The sequence below is a fragment of the Trypanosoma cruzi genome, genomic scaffold (genome assembly GCF_000209065.1).
Source record: "Trypanosoma cruzi strain CL Brener 1047053513421 genomic scaffold, whole genome shotgun sequence".
NCBI lineage: Eukaryota > Euglenozoa > Kinetoplastea > Trypanosomatida > Trypanosomatidae > Trypanosoma > Trypanosoma cruzi.
Genome location: NW_001849281.1, coordinates 17,383 through 36,762, shown reverse-complemented (window position 1 = coordinate 36,762; position 19,380 = coordinate 17,383). Strand labels below are relative to the sequence as shown.

General features: G+C 48.7%; 11 protein-coding genes and 2 non-coding genes across 13 annotated transcripts, besides 21 other annotated features; 1 reads left to right on the top strand and 12 right to left on the bottom strand.

Moving 5' to 3' along the window:
* Window positions 1-2,717: a sequence feature (areas not merged during assembly with more than two copies in the genome that could not be assigned to a particular haplotype).
* On the top strand, window positions 140-1,123 carry Tc00.1047053507257.180 (uncharacterized protein; the record flags this gene model as incomplete). The annotated part of the gene is made up of 1 exon (XM_809436.1): window positions 140-1,123. One exon carries the CDS (start codon window positions 140-142, stop codon window positions 1,121-1,123), a length of 984 nt encoding a protein of 327 aa, XP_814529.1.
* Window positions 1,649-1,670: a microsatellite.
* Window positions 1,788-1,977: a mobile genetic element.
* Window positions 1,788-3,119: a mobile genetic element.
* Window positions 2,718-3,877: a sequence feature (haploid, Esmeraldo-like haplotype).
* On the bottom strand, window positions 3,156-3,237 carry Tc00.1047053507257.200. The gene has a single exon. It is a non-coding gene; the product is annotated as a tRNA-Leu (tRNA).
* Tc00.1047053507257.190 lies at window positions 3,294-3,374 on the bottom strand. Its single transcript has one exon. It is a non-coding gene; the product is annotated as a tRNA-Ser (tRNA).
* Tc00.1047053507257.170 (hypothetical protein, conserved) lies at window positions 3,624-4,718 on the bottom strand (the record flags this gene model as incomplete). Its single annotated transcript, XM_809435.1, has 1 exon — window positions 3,624-4,718. The coding sequence occupies one exon, from the start codon at window positions 4,716-4,718 to the stop codon at window positions 3,624-3,626; it is 1,095 nt and encodes a 364-aa protein (XP_814528.1).
* Window positions 3,878-8,740: a sequence feature (heterozygous, Esmeraldo-like haplotype).
* Window positions 5,208-5,903, bottom strand: Tc00.1047053507257.160 (hypothetical protein, conserved; the record flags this gene model as incomplete). The annotated part of the gene is made up of 1 exon (XM_809434.1): window positions 5,208-5,903. One exon carries the CDS (start codon window positions 5,901-5,903, stop codon window positions 5,208-5,210), a length of 696 nt encoding a protein of 231 aa, XP_814527.1.
* Window positions 5,932-5,956: a microsatellite.
* Window positions 6,242-6,294: a sequence feature (A-rich).
* Window positions 6,309-7,646, bottom strand: Tc00.1047053507257.150 (hypothetical protein, conserved; the record flags this gene model as incomplete). Its single annotated transcript, XM_809433.1, has 1 exon — window positions 6,309-7,646. One exon carries the CDS (start codon window positions 7,644-7,646, stop codon window positions 6,309-6,311), a length of 1,338 nt encoding a protein of 445 aa, XP_814526.1.
* Window positions 7,683-7,704: a microsatellite.
* Window positions 7,736-7,782: a sequence feature (CT-rich).
* Tc00.1047053507257.140 (hypothetical protein, conserved) lies at window positions 7,877-9,760 on the bottom strand (the record flags this gene model as incomplete). Its single annotated transcript, XM_809432.1, has 1 exon — window positions 7,877-9,760. One exon carries the CDS (start codon window positions 9,758-9,760, stop codon window positions 7,877-7,879), a length of 1,884 nt encoding a protein of 627 aa, XP_814525.1.
* Window positions 8,741-8,971: a sequence feature (areas merged during assembly that could not be assigned to a particular haplotype. This can correspond to areas where the two haplotypes were merged or to regions with more than two copies in the genome that were merged during assembly.).
* Window positions 8,972-19,380: part of a sequence feature (heterozygous, Esmeraldo-like haplotype) that runs on past the window's edge.
* Window positions 10,009-10,037: a microsatellite.
* Window positions 10,276-10,314: a microsatellite.
* Tc00.1047053507257.130 (hypothetical protein, conserved) lies at window positions 10,359-11,414 on the bottom strand (the record flags this gene model as incomplete). The annotated part of the gene is made up of 1 exon (XM_809431.1): window positions 10,359-11,414. One exon carries the CDS (start codon window positions 11,412-11,414, stop codon window positions 10,359-10,361), a length of 1,056 nt encoding a protein of 351 aa, XP_814524.1.
* Window positions 10,720-10,748: a microsatellite.
* Window positions 11,690-11,709: a microsatellite.
* Tc00.1047053507257.120 (hypothetical protein, conserved) lies at window positions 11,802-12,407 on the bottom strand (the record flags this gene model as incomplete). The annotated part of the gene is made up of 1 exon (XM_809430.1): window positions 11,802-12,407. One exon carries the CDS (start codon window positions 12,405-12,407, stop codon window positions 11,802-11,804), a length of 606 nt encoding a protein of 201 aa, XP_814523.1.
* Tc00.1047053507257.110 (hypothetical protein, conserved) lies at window positions 12,718-13,938 on the bottom strand (the record flags this gene model as incomplete). The annotated part of the gene is made up of 1 exon (XM_809429.1): window positions 12,718-13,938. The coding sequence occupies one exon, from the start codon at window positions 13,936-13,938 to the stop codon at window positions 12,718-12,720; it is 1,221 nt and encodes a 406-aa protein (XP_814522.1).
* Window positions 14,057-14,079: a microsatellite.
* Window positions 14,386-14,465: a sequence feature (T-rich).
* On the bottom strand, window positions 14,624-16,096 carry Tc00.1047053507257.100 (hypothetical protein, conserved; the record flags this gene model as incomplete). The annotated part of the gene is made up of 1 exon (XM_809428.1): window positions 14,624-16,096. One exon carries the CDS (start codon window positions 16,094-16,096, stop codon window positions 14,624-14,626), a length of 1,473 nt encoding a protein of 490 aa, XP_814521.1.
* Window positions 16,491-16,940, bottom strand: Tc00.1047053507257.90 (hypothetical protein, conserved; the record flags this gene model as incomplete). Its single annotated transcript, XM_809427.1, has 1 exon — window positions 16,491-16,940. The coding sequence occupies one exon, from the start codon at window positions 16,938-16,940 to the stop codon at window positions 16,491-16,493; it is 450 nt and encodes a 149-aa protein (XP_814520.1).
* Window positions 17,069-17,093: a microsatellite.
* Window positions 17,608-17,649: a microsatellite.
* Window positions 17,724-17,763: a microsatellite.
* On the bottom strand, window positions 17,937-19,073 carry Tc00.1047053507257.80 (diacylglycerol kinase-like protein, putative; the record flags this gene model as incomplete). The annotated part of the gene is made up of 1 exon (XM_809426.1): window positions 17,937-19,073. One exon carries the CDS (start codon window positions 19,071-19,073, stop codon window positions 17,937-17,939), a length of 1,137 nt encoding a protein of 378 aa, XP_814519.1.

Sequence of the window (19,380 nt, the reverse complement as noted above, 5' to 3'; positions counted from 1 at the left end):
GGGTCGTCTTGTGGCGCGGGACGCTCATTCTGTGAACGACCACAGTCAAGCCTATTGGAACTACGTCAAGGTCTTTTCACCGCTGTTCATTGTTGACATCATTATCGGTATCCCAACGCTGGTTGTTTTTTTCGTGTCGATGTGCACGTTACGTGTGGGAGTCTTCTTGTGGACGCTGATCGTACTTTCTCTTATTGTGCTCACCGTTCTTGTGCCTGTTGCCAAGGATGCAAACGACATGACATCTTTGCGCGGCGGCAATAATTTTCATTCGTGGCGTCGCTGGCTGGCTCCACTGTACGTTGTGGGGGCGTCGTCAACTCTATTGGGCATCATTACAAGGCTCCCCACGAGGCAAAAGCGTGAAAGACTAAAGGATAGCGGACACGACGGACTTTGGGCGTACGTGAATGTTTTTTTTGTTGTGGGTATTCTTAAAGGGATTTCTGTGGTGGTATTCAGCGCTCTTATTGCGTGTCGCGTGGACGAGGTCATTGCGACAAATTACTTTGTGGTTTTGGCGCTGCCATTCTACGTCTTTGGTGTTCTGACACTTCTTGACTCGGCTTTGCACCGAATTTTCATCCACAAATTACGAGGAAATTCTGCGGGCAGCTGCAATATTTTTGTCATATCCATCCCGTTCATTATTGCTGTTGGCCTTGTCCTTGCATCGGTTTCAATGGTATCTATGCGGCTGAACGACTTGGACCGTGCCCGTCACGGTGCTGCTGGGGATGTTTTTTCACTCCATGCGGCCCTCATTCCGGTGTATGTTCTTCTCGGGTCTTTTTTATTTTCTACGTTGATGATTTTTTGCTTCATGTGTTTTTTCCTGTTGACTGAGGATGGCGAGGCGAGCAACTCGCCCCACGGCGATGCGGCGACGGAGGGAAATGACGAGCAACAGGGGAGTGAAGCGCATTCCGGTGGCGAGAAGGGAGTTGAGGGCGGACACGACGACGATGGACAGCCGAGCAGAAATGATTCTTTCTTCCAGGAGAGCCGTCGAAATCGGGATGTTCGTGACATGCCGCAGGGCGCTCCTGACACACCAACGGTTTTAAACGGCGAGATGTTCTTGCCTCAGCGCCCTCGGCAAAGGCTCTCGGATATTGACTAAACCCCTTTGCCCTTTTTAAGGGAAAAGAAGGCAATAGAGGAAGAGAATGTGGCGATGTTGTGGGAAGAAGGTGTGTGGGAGAATGGATGAAATCTTTCTTCAGAACACATAGACGCGCCCTGCTTTGTTTAGCTGTGGTTATGAGCAAAGGATTTTGTAGCGCGGCCTCTGTTTCTCTTTGAACTCAGCGAATGCGTAGAAGCATTCGGAAAGCAGGTGTGCTCAGGTAGGGTCAGGTATTTGGTAGCGCGTCGTGTTTGACCACGGCATTTCGTTTTGCATTAATTAATTTAGTTTTCAATGGTGCTGCGCGCTGCAAGGTATTGACGGTAGTTTCTTTTGTTTGTCCCGCCTACCACTACTACTACCACCACACCCCGCGCAGAGCGGACTCCGGTGGTTGCAGGGGAATTTTAAGGAATGCCGTCCTGTGGGGGCTTCAACCCACCCGGCCGCCATAAAATAGAACTGATGAATTTATTTATTTGCGTTTATGTGGGTCTTGGATGAATGCTCTTTTTGGCATGTGTGTGTGTGTGTGTGTGTGGATCTTGGGCGCATTGAACCAAAATGACTTCCCCCATTGTTGTGTCCTTTTCCTTTTTTCTGGGGAGAAGGGATAGGACCTCCTTTATGCTTCTATTTTTTTTTTCTTTTTACCTTTAGGAGCGTGTTAGGAGAGTGATCGCAGGGGAAAGCTGGTTGCCGTAATTATTATTATTATTCCCTGATAAAATGAATGCATTTCTTTACGCCATTTTCCCCTATTTTATGACTGTTTGGAAGACCACGACTTTAGGGGGAACAGGGTACCGACATTGGCAGGACTAAATTATTCCCATTATTTTTGTTTTTATAGTCACCGAATTCATGCAAGTTGATTGAATGAAATGACCGTGATTCCCCACGCGGCGACGGAGTAGGGCGACATCGGCGCCCAGCACGGCGACATCCAGGTGCAGCCTACCCGCTCTTATGGCCAGGGGCCGTCCGATGCGGTGCGGACAGTTGGCGCAACCATGACAGGCTTACGATTGATTTCAGGGACTATCGCCAAGCACTGGGAGGATATTACCGTTGCGGGGCACTTGGGGAATCTCTGGGCGTCTCGAGTACCAAATTTCGAGAACCAAATGCTCCCGTCCATCGTGTGGGGACGGATTGGGAGTTGGGGGTCCAGCCAGGGCTTATCATGGCTGAGAGAAAGCGCTTGGGCACCGACCACGCCAACGCCGTTGTGGACCTCCTTCATTGGAGTGCCCAGCGTTACTCTAATGTGGAAGAGGCGCATGCTAACTTGTCGGCTCGCTTCAGCGCCCTGGAAGCGCAGGCTGCTTGCGGGACGCGGAGACGCCGTGTCAGCGAGATGCGCCCACCTCTTGGAGAGGGCCGCCAGATGAATCCCCACGCACGCCCGAAGCTGGCGCAACTACGCGGCCACATTGGCCGCATCGTTTGATGGCTGGGGGCGTGTCAGTGTCCACGTTTCCCCAACGCATTCTTACGGGAGTGAGGAGGCGGTTTAACACCCAAGCGTCTCAGGGCAAATTTGGGGAGACCACATCTTTCCCACTTGACGAATATGCCTTCCCGCACCTCCTCCTTGGATGCGCATTCCGGTATGGTGGATCAGGTACTGCATTTCATTGCGTTCGGCGTCGCCACCCGGGCCCCGCGCATATGGAATGAGGGCATCTCCGGAGTCATCGCCGACCTTCTGAGCGCATACAGTTATTATTGGCACCAGGCGGATGCTCAGGCTCAAATTGCCTTTGGCAGTCTGTTATCGTGGACACGAGCACTGGATATAGATCGGGTTCCCGCAGATTGCTTTAAGGATTTTGGCAGGGCCCTACTGCAGGCATTCCGGATGCAGACCATGATAACAAGCGGGCCCAGCATCCCGCTTTCTTAATTTTGCGCCCGCATTTGCACGCAACAACAGCGATTGTTGTGATGCCAATTGTGTCATATTTGTGGACGTGACGCGCCCAGAATAAATATCCCGCTGCGCTGTCGATTGCGAAAAAAGTGACAAGAGTGGGGTTCGAACCCACGCCTACGAATAGAAGAGAACTTGAGTCTCCCGCCTTAGACCACTCGGCCATCTTGCCCTCCATTGACGTCGCGGTGTTCAATAAAGGCTCAATGGTTGGAAAGGAAAAAAAACCGTCACCAGCAGGATTCGAACCTGCGCGCGAGATCGCAACTGATTTCGAGTCAGTCCCCGTAACCACTTGGGTATGGTGACTCCGTGGATCTCGCTGGGAGTGGGAGTGGGAATCCAGATGCCAACTTCACTTTTCCAACTTCATGACCGAAAAGCGCACAAAAGAAAAAAAAGACAAAAACAAAAAAGCGGCAAAATATCAACGCCACCGCGCAACTCAGTGAGAATCCTCGCACGCGCATCAAAGTTTCAAGAGGGGCAACCCCTATTCCCTTCCAATTTGGCTAAAAAAACAAAACAAAACGAACGGAAATCCGCCGTTATTATTCTCTAAAACGCCATGCCTTTCAGGGCGCCGGGTTCCGTTCTTAGCCCTTGGTGCCGCTGGTTCATGTCCTCCACTCTTCCGAGCTCTTTCCCCACGAGGCTTCCAAGGGCGTCCGCTTCCCGTGACTTCAGCTGCAACAGGGTTCTAAGTTTCTTGTATTCTACATCGGCCTGGCAACTCACACTATTAAGCCGCGCCGCGACATCCGCTTGTTCGTGTCGGAGTCGCACGACGTCTGTGGAAATTGTTTCGACATGTTGCTTGACGCGTTGAAGATTTCGTGTTGTCCATTCTCTCGTGCTCTCAATCTCATTCATAATGGCGTCATGTGTGCGTTGCCGTTCTTCCCCGAGCACTTCCAAAGCTCTGGAAGTGGCGGCGGCTTTGGGCTGCAGAGAATCCAACATATCCGACATCTGCCGCACGGTCGCCTCCACAGAATCAAGGCGGGTAGATTCAGTGGTCACTCTGGATGCCTCAAGCCTCCGCACTGCTTCTTCTAAAAGAGACAGCTGTTCACTTAGTCCATTTTGAGTCTCCTTTTGAGAAGAAGCAGATGTGGTAATCTCCCTTTGCACAGTTATCACTTTCTGCTCCAAATCTTTCTGAACGGTCTTTACAGCTTCTTCGAGATCTATTTTTAGCTGATACAGCTGTTCCTCACTTTCCTTACGTACCTTTATCATCTCATTTCTGTTTTCTTGTTGAGCTTCTTTAACCGTCTCCCGTATCGCAGAAGGAACTTTCTCCTTCAAAATGGCAATTTCTTCCTGCAGTTGGGCTGTTATTTGTTCCTGTCGTTTTATTCGGGAACGCAATTCGTGTTGTTGACGCCGAAGATCTCCCTCTTTATCTTCTTGCAGGCCTTGGGCAAATTTCACCAGCCTTGTCAGATTCACTATTTTTTCATCAAACGCATCGACGCGGGTGGAAAGTCCTTCTATTCGATCCACGAGCTCTTGGACCGAAAAGGCACCCTTCAGTACGCGCTCCACGCGCTGTTCTGTGGCCGCCTTCACCCCTGCCGAACTCAACTGTGTCTGCGGTGCGGTGTTTTCGTTCCTTCTCTGCCGCAAATAGATGTCTGTGTAGTCCATCGTGGCTTCAGAATGGAGCACGGCCCGCCTTTTTTTTTTTTTGTTTCCCCCTCCTCACGTCACCCTGTCCAGCAATGGCGCGCAAGGCGTCCAAGAGGCGAAATGCAAGGAATGAGGGTCAACCCCAAACAAGGAGGAAAAAAAAAAAGGCACATCCAATAGAGAGAAGAAAAGGAAAATAACAGCACCTCCACACACACACACTCACACGAAAAAAAAAAAAAAAAAACATCTCTACTGCAATAGATTTGGCCTTGCGGATGAAAATTCTGTGACACATTTCTCTTTCTCTCTCTATATATACATATATACACTGCTCATTGCCGCCCTTTCATGCCTTTCCTCTTGAAAACTTCTCCTTTTCAGCCCTCAACCAACAAAATGTGTTTCTGGGGTGTGGAAAAAAAAAACTTGTCCGCGGCAATAAGGACAAACCAAACATGGCACGATCAGACCAATACGGAGAGGGATAGATGGGGTGAAGCGGGTCTATACAAGCCGTTCCGAATCATCCACACTCAAGGAGACATTCAGCGTTTTATTGATGCTATCCCACTTTGCATCCGCCTTTCCGGCAATCACCTTCTGCGGCAGAGCAGCTCGCAGGTAGTACTTTGAAGAGGAAACACGAAGTTCATATGGATCAACTGCAATGGCTAAATCGGCAATTCTCTCCAGCTTGGGCATGACAATTTTCACAAGAAGACCAGATGGTCCTCCAGTGACCCTTTTCGCGTCTATCCCAAGGTAAACGTCCTCAGCAGTAACAATTTCCTGATGCACAATGGAGTGTTCTGGTTGCTCTGCGCCTTCTTTTGGCTTCACAGTAGCGTCATGACGCGCACGAAATGCAGCAAAAAGTTCCTCCGCTGTCCAAATGGCATAACCTTTCGGTTTTGACTTCTGACGCTTCTTTATCTCTAGTTCTTTAGCTTCACGGGTCTCTGATGGAATGGGGAGGCGCAATTGCCGATCCACGACTGTGGGAGGCAAAGGAATGCTTGACGGGTTTACCTTCATCGACGCACCGGCCGTGGCGCCGCAGGAAGCGTCCCCCGCCGCATTTGCCTCTTGCAAGCTGTACCCCACTTTTTGTCCCTCAGGCCGCTTGAAACCATCATTTTTTTCCAACAACTCCGCCAGGCCGGAGATATCTTGAAAGCAAAATCCGCCACCCGTATCCATCACCTCTCACTCGCCAAAATGCACTCAGAAAAAAAAAAAAAAAAAAAAAAAAAGGGAGTGCGGATGGCGCTGAAATAATAATATTCCAATTGAAAGAACACACAGTACACAGAATGCCATACAGAATAAGAGGAAAGGGAATGTGAATTGGCGACAAATAGACAAACGCCCCGGGGTAAACAAGATCCCCATCTTCCCCCGCCTCGCTGTTGTTTTTAATTTGGCCCCATTCCTGCGATTGACAAACGTACACACACAGAAAAAAAATATTACAAGTCCAAGTTTCTGTATACACGCACTGTATATGTCCACACGACACTAAACCAAACACGGACTAATTTTTTTTTCTTTTTTTTTGTTTGTTCTTTTCGTCTTCTTTCTCCATATTTTTCCTCACCCACCCCGTCAAAGCTTGCTTCGGCTTCCCAGTAGAGGATCGAACTCCAACTGAGTAATTAACTTGTGTATCTCAGGCCTGAAAACAAGAAGTGAAAGATATTGTTTCGCCTGAAAAGCGGTAAGAACAGAGGTACACATACACTCATCTTCAATGGTGATGGTGTTGAGTACTTTATGATCCATCAATGTGAGCGGCAGTTTCGCCAGCCTTGTAGGTGTTTCTTGCCACCATAAACGAAGAAGTCTTATTGAGTCCCCATCAAGGAATCGAAGAGGCAAGCTATTCTTGGGTCGTTCCGCCGTGACGTACAGGTCCCGCATCAATGACTCATAGGCAGCACTAAGGTTCGTTTTTCTGTTAACAGGATCCTCCAAGGCCTTTTTTGCATTGTAATATTCCAAAAATTGCATCAAAGTGGACGGCCAACGCAACACGACCTGCTCGTTGGAGGGTTCATCATCGTCCTTAAAGTGAGTAAAAATGCTTACCATGGCATGCACCTGCTGCGTGTGTTCCAACATTTCACGAAGAAGTGGCTCAATTTTGCCAACGTATTGCTGTATGTCCGGTATCCCGACAACACGAGGTACTTGTCCTCTTATAAACTCCTGTGGGGAAGGAATAGAAGGGAGACGCAGTATGGAGGAAGGCACTGTTCGAGGTTGCAACAAATTACTTTGCTCAGATTCCAAGGGTATCTGCACGACATACCCACACTGGGGCCGAAGGGAGTTGATTGGGTTTGGGGAGCGGAGGTAAGTGATGATGTTGGCGTCCTCCGCTTTCAATGGGCTCATTGTTTTCTCAATGAATGTTTTACACCCCGGCGACTCAAATGTGATGGCGTACGTGCGTTCTTCTACGGAACGACATGCCGCAAGAACGGCGCCCAGGCTGTGGCCAGTGTAACTGATAAACCACTCTGGTGTTTCCCCCCGTGTGACACTTAGGTATAAACGGACTTGTTTTGAAAACTGCCGCGCCAAGCTAAACAGAATATTTCGTTCACCAAAGTAAGTCCAAACACCTGCTCGTAGGCTTAGCGCATTTGTTGTTCCCCGCTGGGCGATAATGCAGTGACGCAACTCTTTATTGATGTACGCTATGCCAAAGTACCCTTCTTTATCCAAGTTTACATTCGTTGCCGTAAGAAGGACTTCCCACGGACTCGGAATTGGTGGGGCATCGGGGTTGCCATAGACATGAAGCGACAACGAGGCGTACACGGAATGTGGAATAAGTTGTAATGAAGGAATGTCCTCCGGTGTCATTTTGGGCCGTGCTCTAATAACCGCATCGAAGCAAGTAGAGCTTGACAAAGACTTGCTATGATGAAACCCCATTTGATATCTCTTGCCTTTCACACTACCAGCGCCATCAAAAAAAAAAAAAAAAAAAAAAGGGCCGACAAACGAAAACAGGCGGGATGCGGGAGAGAAAAAGAGTGAAAAAGAGAGGAAAAGAGAAGGAATCAGAAGACGTCAAGGCTCATTCCAATTTTAATTAAACGGCACGCACTAAGAGGCAAACAACAGCAAAAAAATCAAAAGGTACTGTACCCTTTCATCGGAACTCAACGGCGTTGCTGGATGACTTCTCTCCAATCTCGTTGTGAAAGCGAAGCCAGAACGTCAGAAACACGCCAAAGTTTGATCCTTTGAAAGGCATCATCTCCCACTTCCGGAGGGCGGACTCGGGGAAGAAGATGACGGTGCCGCAAGAACCGCGCAAGCGATATGTCGCCCATATTGTTTGGCCCCGCAGTTTCCTCTTCGCTCCTTTTCCCTTTTCCCCACAGTTGTTCCACCACACCAAGCCGTGTGCGAAGTTTGGACTTCAGATTGTGGCTAAGCGAAACCGGGCTTGAACCATCGACCGCGGCGTCAAGCAGAGCGTGGGCCTCCTTCACAAGAAGTTTGTATTCACTGTGCTCCAGCGCCGGTTGCGACATGGCCCATTTCAGTGCAATCGCCACCCACTGCGCCTTCACGAGTAACGTTTCTCGACTATGGAATTCCCTCCCCAAAACGGTGTAGTAATTCATGAACCCGGGGTGCTCACATTCCTGCAGTATGTAAAGAAGCAGATTGACATTCCGCACTGAGAACTCAGCAGAGCTACTGCTTCCCGTGACAGGTGCAAGGTAGTTCTCCATCCGTTCGCCCAATTCTTCCTTACAGAACACACTGTGCCGAATAAACAGTAAATCCAGATGCAGGCGTTCCTCTCCTGTCAGTTGGATGATGCCAGATTCTTCCAGCGCATGAAGCAGCTTCTTGAAGTTCGTCGCTCTACACTTGGCAAGGGCAATAAGGCAAGGGAATATGTCCTGCGACGACGGTGGGATGGGCTGTATCTCGCTGAGTAACGCCTGAAGACACCACACCGCCAGCTCTTCGTCCGCTACGTCCCCCGCCACTCGCACCGCACTGTGCACTACGGGGATGGAAGGGGTGTATTCGGGAAAACGATGACGAATACGCCTAATCAACACAGCTCCCCGTGTACTTTGCATCGATGCACCAAAAAAAATAAGTGTTTGCTGCAAAAGCAGATCATCTGGTGAGTTGTTTTCCGATAAAAAGTAAGTTTCCGCCAACGCCGCATATCGAATGGCGAAGTCCCAACGTTCTGCCTTGACACACGAGCGCATCATACACACGAGGCACATTGGCGTAAACCACTCGCTCGACTTGGCGCCAAGGTAACGCTCCCACCATGAGAAGAGCTGCGCGTATACGTCAGCTTCGCCCTCATCTTCTGCGTGATACAACACCAAACGTTTGGAATTTGACCACCAACTATCAAACGAAACCTCCCCTGGTAGGTGAAGCAGAAGAAACGCTTCTTCACAGATGGCACGGTATTGCGCCAGAAGCGCCAAATTTTCCGCTCGGTTCGTCCCAATCGCATCCAAAATCACTACCACCTCCTCGTTCTTGATACTCCTCGCACGAGGACGGGAATGTTCGATTCGCACAAAACACCGCGTGCTTTGCCAATAGATACGGAGCAGCAGCAGCAAAAAAGGGGGCATTCCACGTGTTGAAGCGCCCTGGCTCAAATCAGCATTATCAAGAGCGGATAAACACTTCTGCAGGTATTCCGGCCTCGTCGTGAATGCCGCGGCATTGATGACAGTTTCACTCAACGGAAGCGGCGCCAACGTACGGCAACTAAAAAAAAGCTCCGCACACCGTGCATGGTAGCCGGCTGTGTGGGCTAGACGGCATGCCTCCTTGCATAGGCGCACCTTGCGTGGATCATCACACTGAACGAGCTCATCCAGCAGTGATTTCAGTTTACCCGTGTCCTGATAACTGCCAGACTGCGTGAAGTCACGGATTGCAATCTCCAAGCTCTCAAGGCTCGGCGTCTTGGAAGCGGCGTCATTTTTAGGCGATAAGAACACCCTCGTAGGGCAACGAAATCGAGTAAAATTAAACCTTTTAAACATGAAGGCGCATCACAAAACCACACGCCCTTGTTGTTCCTTCTTCTCTATTAAATAAATAAATATGCCCTTTGAAAAGTCAATCCAAACGCTTCCCCGCCCGTCATATTCAAAAAAAAAAACCAACAAGAAGATGATTGGGGAAGGGCAACAATAAAGACAAAAGGGATACAAAACCAACGAAAAATCTCCATGAAATCTTCATGCCTTCCCCTCATTCCCACCCCTCGAATTGGTGGTTCGACCGGAAGAATAATAATAATAATAATAATAAATAATATTCAATGATCAAAAGGCGTGAGGCTTAGAAGACACAAAGTGAACTTCTCAATTCTTTCCACGCCCTTCAAACATTTTCTCGCAGAAAATAATGTCCACTTGTCACGGCGCTAACCACCAAAGCAAAAAAAGAGCACACAAAGCCCCGTGTAGAAAGGAGATTCAGAGACAAACAAACACACAAAAATTACAAAAACAGAGGCTCTTTCCCAGCTTTATCATAAATAGTTGAGTGGAATAAAAAAAAAAAAAAAAAAAAAAAAAAAAAGAGAAAAAAATGGAGAAAATATCACGTGACGTTCCATTATTCTCTACGTGTCCATCAACTTTTCTTGCTGTTGTTTTTGGGAAGCAATTCCTTTGCCTCTTCACGGCGCAATGTCTCTGTTTTTGGCTTGTGATACCTAAGAATGGCACGGACACAATCCGCCTTCTTTAGTCTTTGCCGTCTCCCTAATTCCTCCTTTACAAAAACCGAGAGCTCATTCGCGGTGTAGTGGTTTTGCAGCTCAAACTCCGTGATTGCAGGGTCGTCGAGGGGCCGTCGCCGCTCACGCAGGACTGCCCTCGGAACGGCCGAGGGCCGCTCACGCATAAACCAGTCAAGATTCTCCGCCGTGAGAAGTTCCCTCCCGTCTTCTTCCAGCCGCATCTTCTTTTCGGGAGATTCGCCCGGGGACGTGTCCTCTCCCGCCTCCTCCTCCTCCTCCTCGTCAACATCAATCGCCTCATAACACTTTTCGTAGGAGGCGATCAGCCAATCAAGCACCCTGTCCTTCCCCTTCTTCTCCCCCTCATCCAAAGACGGAGGTGGAAACACAACGTCGATGATGAAGTCCTCAACGGCATGTGGAAGTTCATCCCCTCTGGCACGCGCAGACTCCAGCAATGCCGGCTGCACCCCACATGCCAGCACCAGAGCATCATTTTCCCTCGGAGTTCTTTGACTCATCCAATGATCAAGAGCATCGATAAGAAACTGCTCCGACACCGTCGTGGCACTGTCCGTTAGACCAAACGTCTCTTTAATACGCAAAAGGGCCCACGCTGGCAGATCACTCTCCACGGCCTCAACGAACGCAGTAAGTGAGGACGGTGCAATTACACTCTTAATAAATGCCGCCGAGTCTTCCACTAGCCGCAACATTTGGACCCGCTCTTCTTCATCCAGGAAGAGACGCATGATGTTGGCACGGAGAGCACGAACCCCACTAGACAAGATGTCTTGGATGACGCTGCCGGTGTGAAAGCATCGCTCCACATCGAGGAAGTCCCCGTCACGGGTGAGGTTGCTCCGGGCCGAAAAGGGCTGCAAACCAACAATATCCAAAAAGGCCAGAAGCCGGAACAGGGGATTCTTTTGCCACGCCGCGTCCATTCTCAGCAACGCGAAGCAACAGAGAGGCAGGGGCTGCGGTAAAAAAGGGAGGACGCTGGCGGACACCTCGTCCTCCCCACCTTGCCGATATTATTGGAGGGCCCAACGTACGCAGAAACGCAATCAGAGAAAAAGTGAAAGACGCCCTTTCCGCTACTGAAGCCACTAATCAAAAAAAAACAGAAAAAAGGACAATAAAAAAATCATTTGGCCAAACCAACACCACGAGAAGTATCCCCCCACGTCTTGTCCCAACAAACTGCTTTCATCAACCAAACAACAACAACAACAACAAAAAAGCTTTCTTTTTTTAAATGTTTATTTTTTCCTGCCAACTCGCCTCATGGTTTTTCCAACGATGCTCTTAAGAAGAAAAATAGAGGCACTTCAGCGACCATCTTTTTGCCCACCAACGACACTTCGCTGGTCAGCCGCCCTCCTAATCGCCACTGCGACAAGTTGGTACCGACCTCGCCTATCACCCAGTACCACAAGCCTCTTGCGCCGCCTGCGAAGCGCGTGACGCACACCGGTTTTGCTTCCAACAAAAGCAGGCGACTCTGGCTGCGGCAGAAGCAGCTCCCCTGTGTCCAGATCGCGCAGAAATGTGTTATCATGCGAGCATACTGAGGAGATGTCAGCAAACGGTTTCTCCCCATGTGATCCATTAATATCAGTAAAGTGCACGGATTTAGACGTGCTTGTGGAAAAAACTGGAACATCAATCATGATTCCCGCGGTGGTCTCAACACTGATGGTTGATGCAGCCTCTTTCGTGCAGTCGCCGGCCGATCGCTTTCCAGATGTCTGTATCGAGTGGGGCAAGACATGGGTCGCTTCACAATGCATGGTGGTGCCAAACAGCGGCATTACTCGCGCCTCCAATTCACAGCGATTCTCCACAACACGCGGCACTCGAAGAAATTCCACATGTTTTGGAAGGACTTGCCAAGCGGTACTCACTGCCCTGAAAGGTACGTATGGCTCCCTCATCTTGCGAGCATCCACAGTCCTCCCCCTTGGTGTAACTATAAAAAAAAAAAGAACAAGGAAGAAAGGGGGCTGTGGGTGGAAACGGTTAAAACAGACGTGTATTTATATATATCCAAAAAATCGGCTCATCACAACGCATTGGGCGCCAAAGCAGCAATGGAGAGGCATGACTCACCGACAAAAATCCGATCCATAACAAGAATGAAATCTGGAAATATTCAAAGAAATACAAAAAAACAGAAAAAGACTTGGGAAAATGCCTCAGAAAGGAGTACCATGAAAAGAACAGCAGTGAAACACAAATAACAGCTCACCAAAATGGCACACCGTTATACCCCTCGGCACCCGCCAGGTGCTGCATGCTAAACAACGCCGACAAAAATGCCTTGCGCTCAACTTTGCCAATGACATAGGCAAAAAAATAGCTTACAATGCCTCCCACCGTCGCCTTACTTAAATCACGGATTTGTTGCAGTAACTCCTCACCAGATGCACTCATGGGGATCGCCGCTCCTAACTCGTCCAAATCGGCTAACTGATTGTGTTGTGGTACCTTCTCCGCATTGAGCATGGCGGTGGTACCGCGAAGAGCCGACCACACACTGTCGTACCGTTGCTGAGCATTGGGGTGATCAGAAACCTCCGACACGGCCAATATAACGCGAAGAACCTCTCGCAGCTTCAGATACTCACGAGCCACGGCGGCACACCGCTTCCACCTCAGTTTGGACATTTGACGCTGTGCACTTAATTCCGCCATGTCGTCTGTCTGCATACATACCGAAACCGACACGCGAAATCGCTTTGGCATTGTTCGACCTCGCCCAGCTATGGTGCGCAGAACGGACCAGCCCGGGTCGTGTTCCTCCTCCACAATTGTCGAGCGCAAAAGGTCCCGCACAGATTCCAAATCTGTGACTTCCGTGTACCACATGCGCCTCTTGACAAACTGCAGGGCCATCAAAAGTCCGGTGAGCGCAAATCGTGGCTCCCTGCCCTTGATTATGTCACAAAACATCCGCAGGTCAAGAAGAACTTCTTCAGAATGATCTATTACCCATTGTATAAGCTCTGGCTGAGAAATAATTCTCCTAGAACCCTCAAGTGAGGGCGCTGAATGCCGATGCCGGTTGATAACAATCTCATCATCAACATCTTCATCTTCCTTCTCACTATTGCTGTTTCCATCGTCATCTTCAACGTCGTTGATGGTCATTCCACCCCATGATTTCATATTCGAACGACTTATGGAATGCACGGCTGTGTACGTTTTCAGAAGAGACTCATTAAACAGCATGCGCCTCAACCCCGGTGGGCGCAACAAGTACACTCGTTCCGTAAAGATTGTCCACAAGGCAACGTTGTCAGGCGCGGTGAACTCATGGAAAAAATGGTTCAGAGTGCCAAGTATCAGCACCTCCCGCACAGGTGTGTACTCCGCGCACAGCATCAATACATCGTACGGTAGGCTCTGGAATCTGGAATGGCTGGTAGAACAAATAGCCTCTGGCGCCACCTCCACAAAATCCATCGTTATTTTGACTCCCTGAAGCACGGTGCTAACCTCACAAAGGGGGAAACAACAACAGAAAATAAATAAAAAACAGACAATAAAATAAAAAATAAAAGACCCCCAAATGGACCTAAAAAACAACAACAACAACAACAACAATCAGAAGATACATGCAAGAAAAAAAAAAAAAAAAAGAACATCGGCATATGTTAGAAAATGACGGGGTATATAACCGAAGAACGGCGGGTTATCTCAGGCCCCCTCAATGTGCCATGCGTACTGAAGAGCGCAAGAAGTGCACCAGAATAAAGGCCTTGCCATCAAAATAGCCACTTCGTCGTCAGTCAAATTGAGCAAACTGACTTATCACGTTCTATATATGAAGAAGGAAAAAAAAGGTCGGGGAGGGCAGAGGAGTTTGTCATAACACGCACTGAAATACAAGACGTATCTCACTTCGCCGGGAAAGAAAAAAAAAAGGAGGAAAAAAAAAACATAGAGGGGCACAGCAATAGAAACAACAACAACAACAAAAAAAAAAAAAACATCACCGTACGCGAGGGCCGCAGCAAAAGCAGAACTTTGGAGTGGAAATGCCAAAAAAGCAAAGATCCAAACACACACAGGCACACAAAAATAAAATAAAAATGAACAAATCAACAACCCAGACGACAACAACAACAACAACGTGGTTGCATAAAAGTTAGCGTTGCTCTCGATTTTCATACGTCCAGAAGGAAAGACAATCAACAAGAAGAGCAACAAAGAGACCCGCCTGTGGGGCATTTATGAATTCTTCACGAGATATGCAAAGCGGCTCTGCCGTGGAGATGAGATCAAATGCCTCCTGCACGACTGTTTCCCGTGAGGGCACCTCAAGTCCCGCTGCCACCAGTTTCGTGTGTGTTTCTCTAAAGAAGTAGTTCACATGCACGGGTTTCAAGTAACCACACCCCTCAATGTCTAGGATATTCCAGAAAAAAAGCGGCCGCTGACATGATGGAAGAAACTCCACCGCCACCACAAAATCTACAAATTTTCGGAAATCCAGCTCTGAGTTCGCCATCATCACATTCGTCTCAAAGAAGCGGTCAATGAAAAGCGACGAGAGCGGCCCAACGCCCGGTGGGAGGCCGTCATCCATCACGGTTGGAAGGCCCTTTTTGTACCGCTTCATGTCATCCGCATTGAGGGTTCCCCGGTTACGAGTGTCCAACAAAAGAAACTTGTCGTATAAATGTGACGTGATGGCGGCACTGAACCAGTTCCGCGGCTGGTCTTCCCGCATCAGTTGCAGACTCACCCACTCATCCATCACCGGGTTTTGCAACAACATATCGATGCGAATGGCACCTCTCGACCCTGGATCCAATACCCAAAAGATGCGCCGACTTACTGTGCAGCAGTAGAAGGGCAGGATATCCTCGGTGATATCTCGCAATGCTTCGATCCGCGGGACCAAGTCACGCACATAACTTTCCATTTCATCTTCGGTTAAGCATCCATCATTGTTGGTGTCCCACATGATCAATTCTGCCTCACACTTTACGAGGGACACCTGCTTGGCAAAACGCTGGTAAATGTGCACCACCTCCACGCCACCTGCAGGAGAACGGGGGCATGACAGATAAAGTTGTAGCGATGGCCGTGGCTGCATCACGGATGCCAAGTACACGACACTCCCTAACGGCGTTGTGTCATCCAAACATTCTTGTGATGATTGTACAGAAGCCTCTCTCTGCGGTGAGGCCTTCGGAGTTCCCTCGAAACGTTCTTCTTGCCACGCCTTAAACTTCTTCAAAATTTCCATGTACTCTATGATGGTTATCGTTAGACGTGTTTTATCAGCACTAAGAAGCGCCCACAATTTGGCATGCATCTCATCCAGTTTTTCTATTTCCCTAAAGCGCAGATTGAGCTCAAATGCTTTGCTTGTGACCCGTAAAAGTCGAAGAGCCTCTTCAGCAGCGGGGTCGCGCCGTCGCAAATACATGGCTGGTATAAAAGGTTTTCTCTGCTCGCTCCATGCTTTCTGTGCCTCCGCGTTAATGCGGGTCACCTCACGACCCCACGACTCGGCATCCACGTCGGTCTGCGTCTGTCCCTTCTCCGCAGCACATCGAAAGGCGTTAATAATCGGTTGGCACGCTTCCCTAGTGACGGTTGGAGCCAACATCAAAAGGTCAGGCGTAATCCTCCTTCAAAACAATTTCTCCCCTTCCCCTTCTCCCGAAATAATACACTGAAAGAAAGCAGCAGCAAAGGTCCAAAGGAAAAGGAAAGAAAGACGAAAAAGAATTTAAGAAGAAATGCGGCATGTTTATTTGCACAGCGTCCAATAAAATTAGCGAGCAAAACAACAAAAACAAGAAACAAAAAAACATGTGGACATAGAGAAGGCATTCTCCCCTTTTTTCCTGGACTGTATCGAGACCTTCCAAAGCCCTGCCAGCAAAAAAACAGTGAGAGGGCGTTACTTACCACGCAACTCCGTGTGCTTCTGTTCTGCCAGCCTCCCCCCAAGAGCAATCTTTGCCAAAGCATCCAACCTCCTTTTATGTGGGAGTTCATCAGAGCACCACTCGCTTCAGGGAGCTGCATTTATCCGCGTGCTCCTTCAAAAATAAATGCGTCTGCTCAGCACAACTTCGATTAATTTGCTCCCGCAAAAACAGTATGAGGGTAAAAACTAATGGGACAAACGTCAGCACGTATTCTCGGCAGTGTTCCTGCCGCGCCTTCGCCTGCTCGGTGAGAATTCCCTCGATAGCTTTTCGCGCGTCTAGCATGGCTTCGCTGGAGTTTTTGAAATGTGCTTCAAGATCTCGAATGTAGTGATCAATTTGTGCGCCGTACGGCGTAGTCATGGGGCCGGCAGAAGCGTTCCACTGCGCTGGCGTTGGTGGGGCCGCGGGATTGGTGGTGTTGATTTTACCCGGATGAGATGACAGCGGGCCGGATTTCTCGGATCGAGGCGGAAGTTTCGCACGGAAAGCGGCCAACAACTTCCGTTGCAGCATTTTTATCCAGCGACTCCCCTATTAGTGCTGCTAGCACAGTCTTCTTCCCTTGCAGCCACAGAAGAAGAGACCCAACACGAAAAGCAAGGCCGCATGTAATTCCCAGCCACTTCACTCACTCGAGGCCAAACAACAACAACAACAACAACAACATGCAATTCCACAAAAGCCCTACACCGAACTCATTCAAGTGGCTTCCCGTGAGCCATCTGGAAGGAAAAAGGAAAACCAACAACAAAAATAACGACCAACTGGTCCGGGACAAGATACAAGAATGGAGGCGAAGAGTGTGGGGTGAGCACGCAAACAAAAGCAAAAACAGCATTCCGAGGATTAAAGCATAAAACTGAGAGAGATTGTGGGTTTTGCTGTGAATCAGCAGGTTGAAAGCAAACATGTTTCATCGAATTGCTTCAGAAAAATAGATGCGTGTGTTTGTGTTAAGACATCATATGGCAGAGGTGTATTGGTTGTGGTTCCAGAGGACTGAACGTGGTGATTCGCGGTGCGACGCCAGCGGCTTTGACAAGTCTCCCGTACGCAGACTAAAAGGCGCACTTTCTCTTCCTGCACGGTGTCTGTCAGACAGAGAGGGTTAAGAAAAGGAAGAGGAGAGAAGGGTAACAATAAAGTTGAAGTTCGAACGAGACAAACATGCCCAGGAAGGAAAAAAAAGAGAGGTAAAAAAAAAAAAAAAAAAAAAAAAAAAGGTCGCCATAATGATTGTTCTTTCATCCTTTCTTTTTCAAAAACTCTCCACACATAACAAGCAACAGACCCCTTAAGAAAAAAAAAAAAAAAAAAAAAAAAAAAAAATGAAAAATAGTAATAATAATAAAAAAGCATGGCTATAATTTTGTGTATAAAAGCGTTTATGAATCCATTCACAGCCCGTATTGCAAACATCACTCGGAAACGACGGCAATGACTGCAGCTCGTCTTTCCAGTCTTGTAACAAACTGTTCCCCATTATTGCCTTTCTTATCGTTTTCCGTGTTATGAGCCCTCACACGTCATGACCAGTGTTCTGGAGAAGAATGTGATGGACACATCAATCATTTCCTCACCGCAGGCCAATTCATCCACGGGTTCCCCATCCAATTGCATCGCGAAGTATGCAGGGGTCTCAATGCGTATACAATTCCCCTGGGCAACTTTCATCGCCTTCCGTATGCCCATTCGCACTCCTGCAAAGTGCCACACACCGTATAGCGCCGTGACTTCCAGCAACCCATCACCAACGTCCGGTTTAGCAAAACGGCACCTATTGTCTTTCCAAAGAACTGCACCCCCGGCGTATGTTTTTACATTTGTAACAAGAAGAGCTTTTGTACCCGGAGGAATCGCAACACACTTATCGTCCACAGTTAATTTCATCTGCTTCCTTGGCAATGCGACTGAGTTACACATAGATCCACACCCAAAACAGCCGTACCACAACTTATTGAGGGAACGCTGAGAGCACATCGTTGGGTGATCATTGCGGAAATCGTTGAATTGCCTGACAATGGTCGCATCAAAGCCGATTGAAAAGTAATTCATCATTGTTTTCTCCACCACGTGGACATCATCAACGCCATAAGTTCTGCTACTATCTCCTGCGTGCGCATCTTCGCCCGTGCTGGCTACTGTCAAGGTGGATTTCTTTTGAATTTGGACCGACCATCTGTCCATTTTTATTCCTTTCGCATGCGCCAAGCGATCCAAAAGGCGTTTAAACTTCTTCTCGGGATTCAGCAGAGGCTTCACGTAGCCGCCGCCAAAGCCAAGCGTCCGGCTCAGGTCGTTTCCAGTGCCCATGGGCAAAACGGCCACATACGCGGATGTGGCGGAGAGCATATTAGTCCTGCGGAGGCCGTCCGTGATGTCCAGCGCCAATGAGACGGTGCCGTCGCCGCCCGCCACGATGACGACTGCGGGATTGTGGCGTTCCAGGAACTTCTTCGCCTCCGCGATTGCGGGTTTGCCCGAGGGAAAAAGGTAAAAGACATTCTCCTCACCAAGGTGTGTCTCCATTTGCTTACGGACAAACTCCGCCGCCGTTCGTTCTCCACTCCTTGTATTTATGAGAGCCACAGTCACCCTTTTATCGGACCGTTCCATCTCAAGGCAATTCTGGTTATCTGTCAACATTTCTTCACCACGGTTACACCACTTCTTCCTTCCTTGCTTCCTTTCCCCCTACCTCTTCTTTCTGCGAAACAGCGATGTGCCCTTGTGCGTTACAAGCTTTTGACATCAGGGGCAGATAACGTGCGTTTTGACCTCAAAGTTTCAGAGGCAAGGCATCACGAATAAAAAAAGAACATCAAACGGTATGCAACACAAATGCACTTGCAAGGCATCATTCTTCTACCACCTCCCTTCACCCTCACAGTCGCGCGCACTATTTTTAAATGTGTTATATGTATATAAAATTTTCATCGGCTTCTGTTAAGGA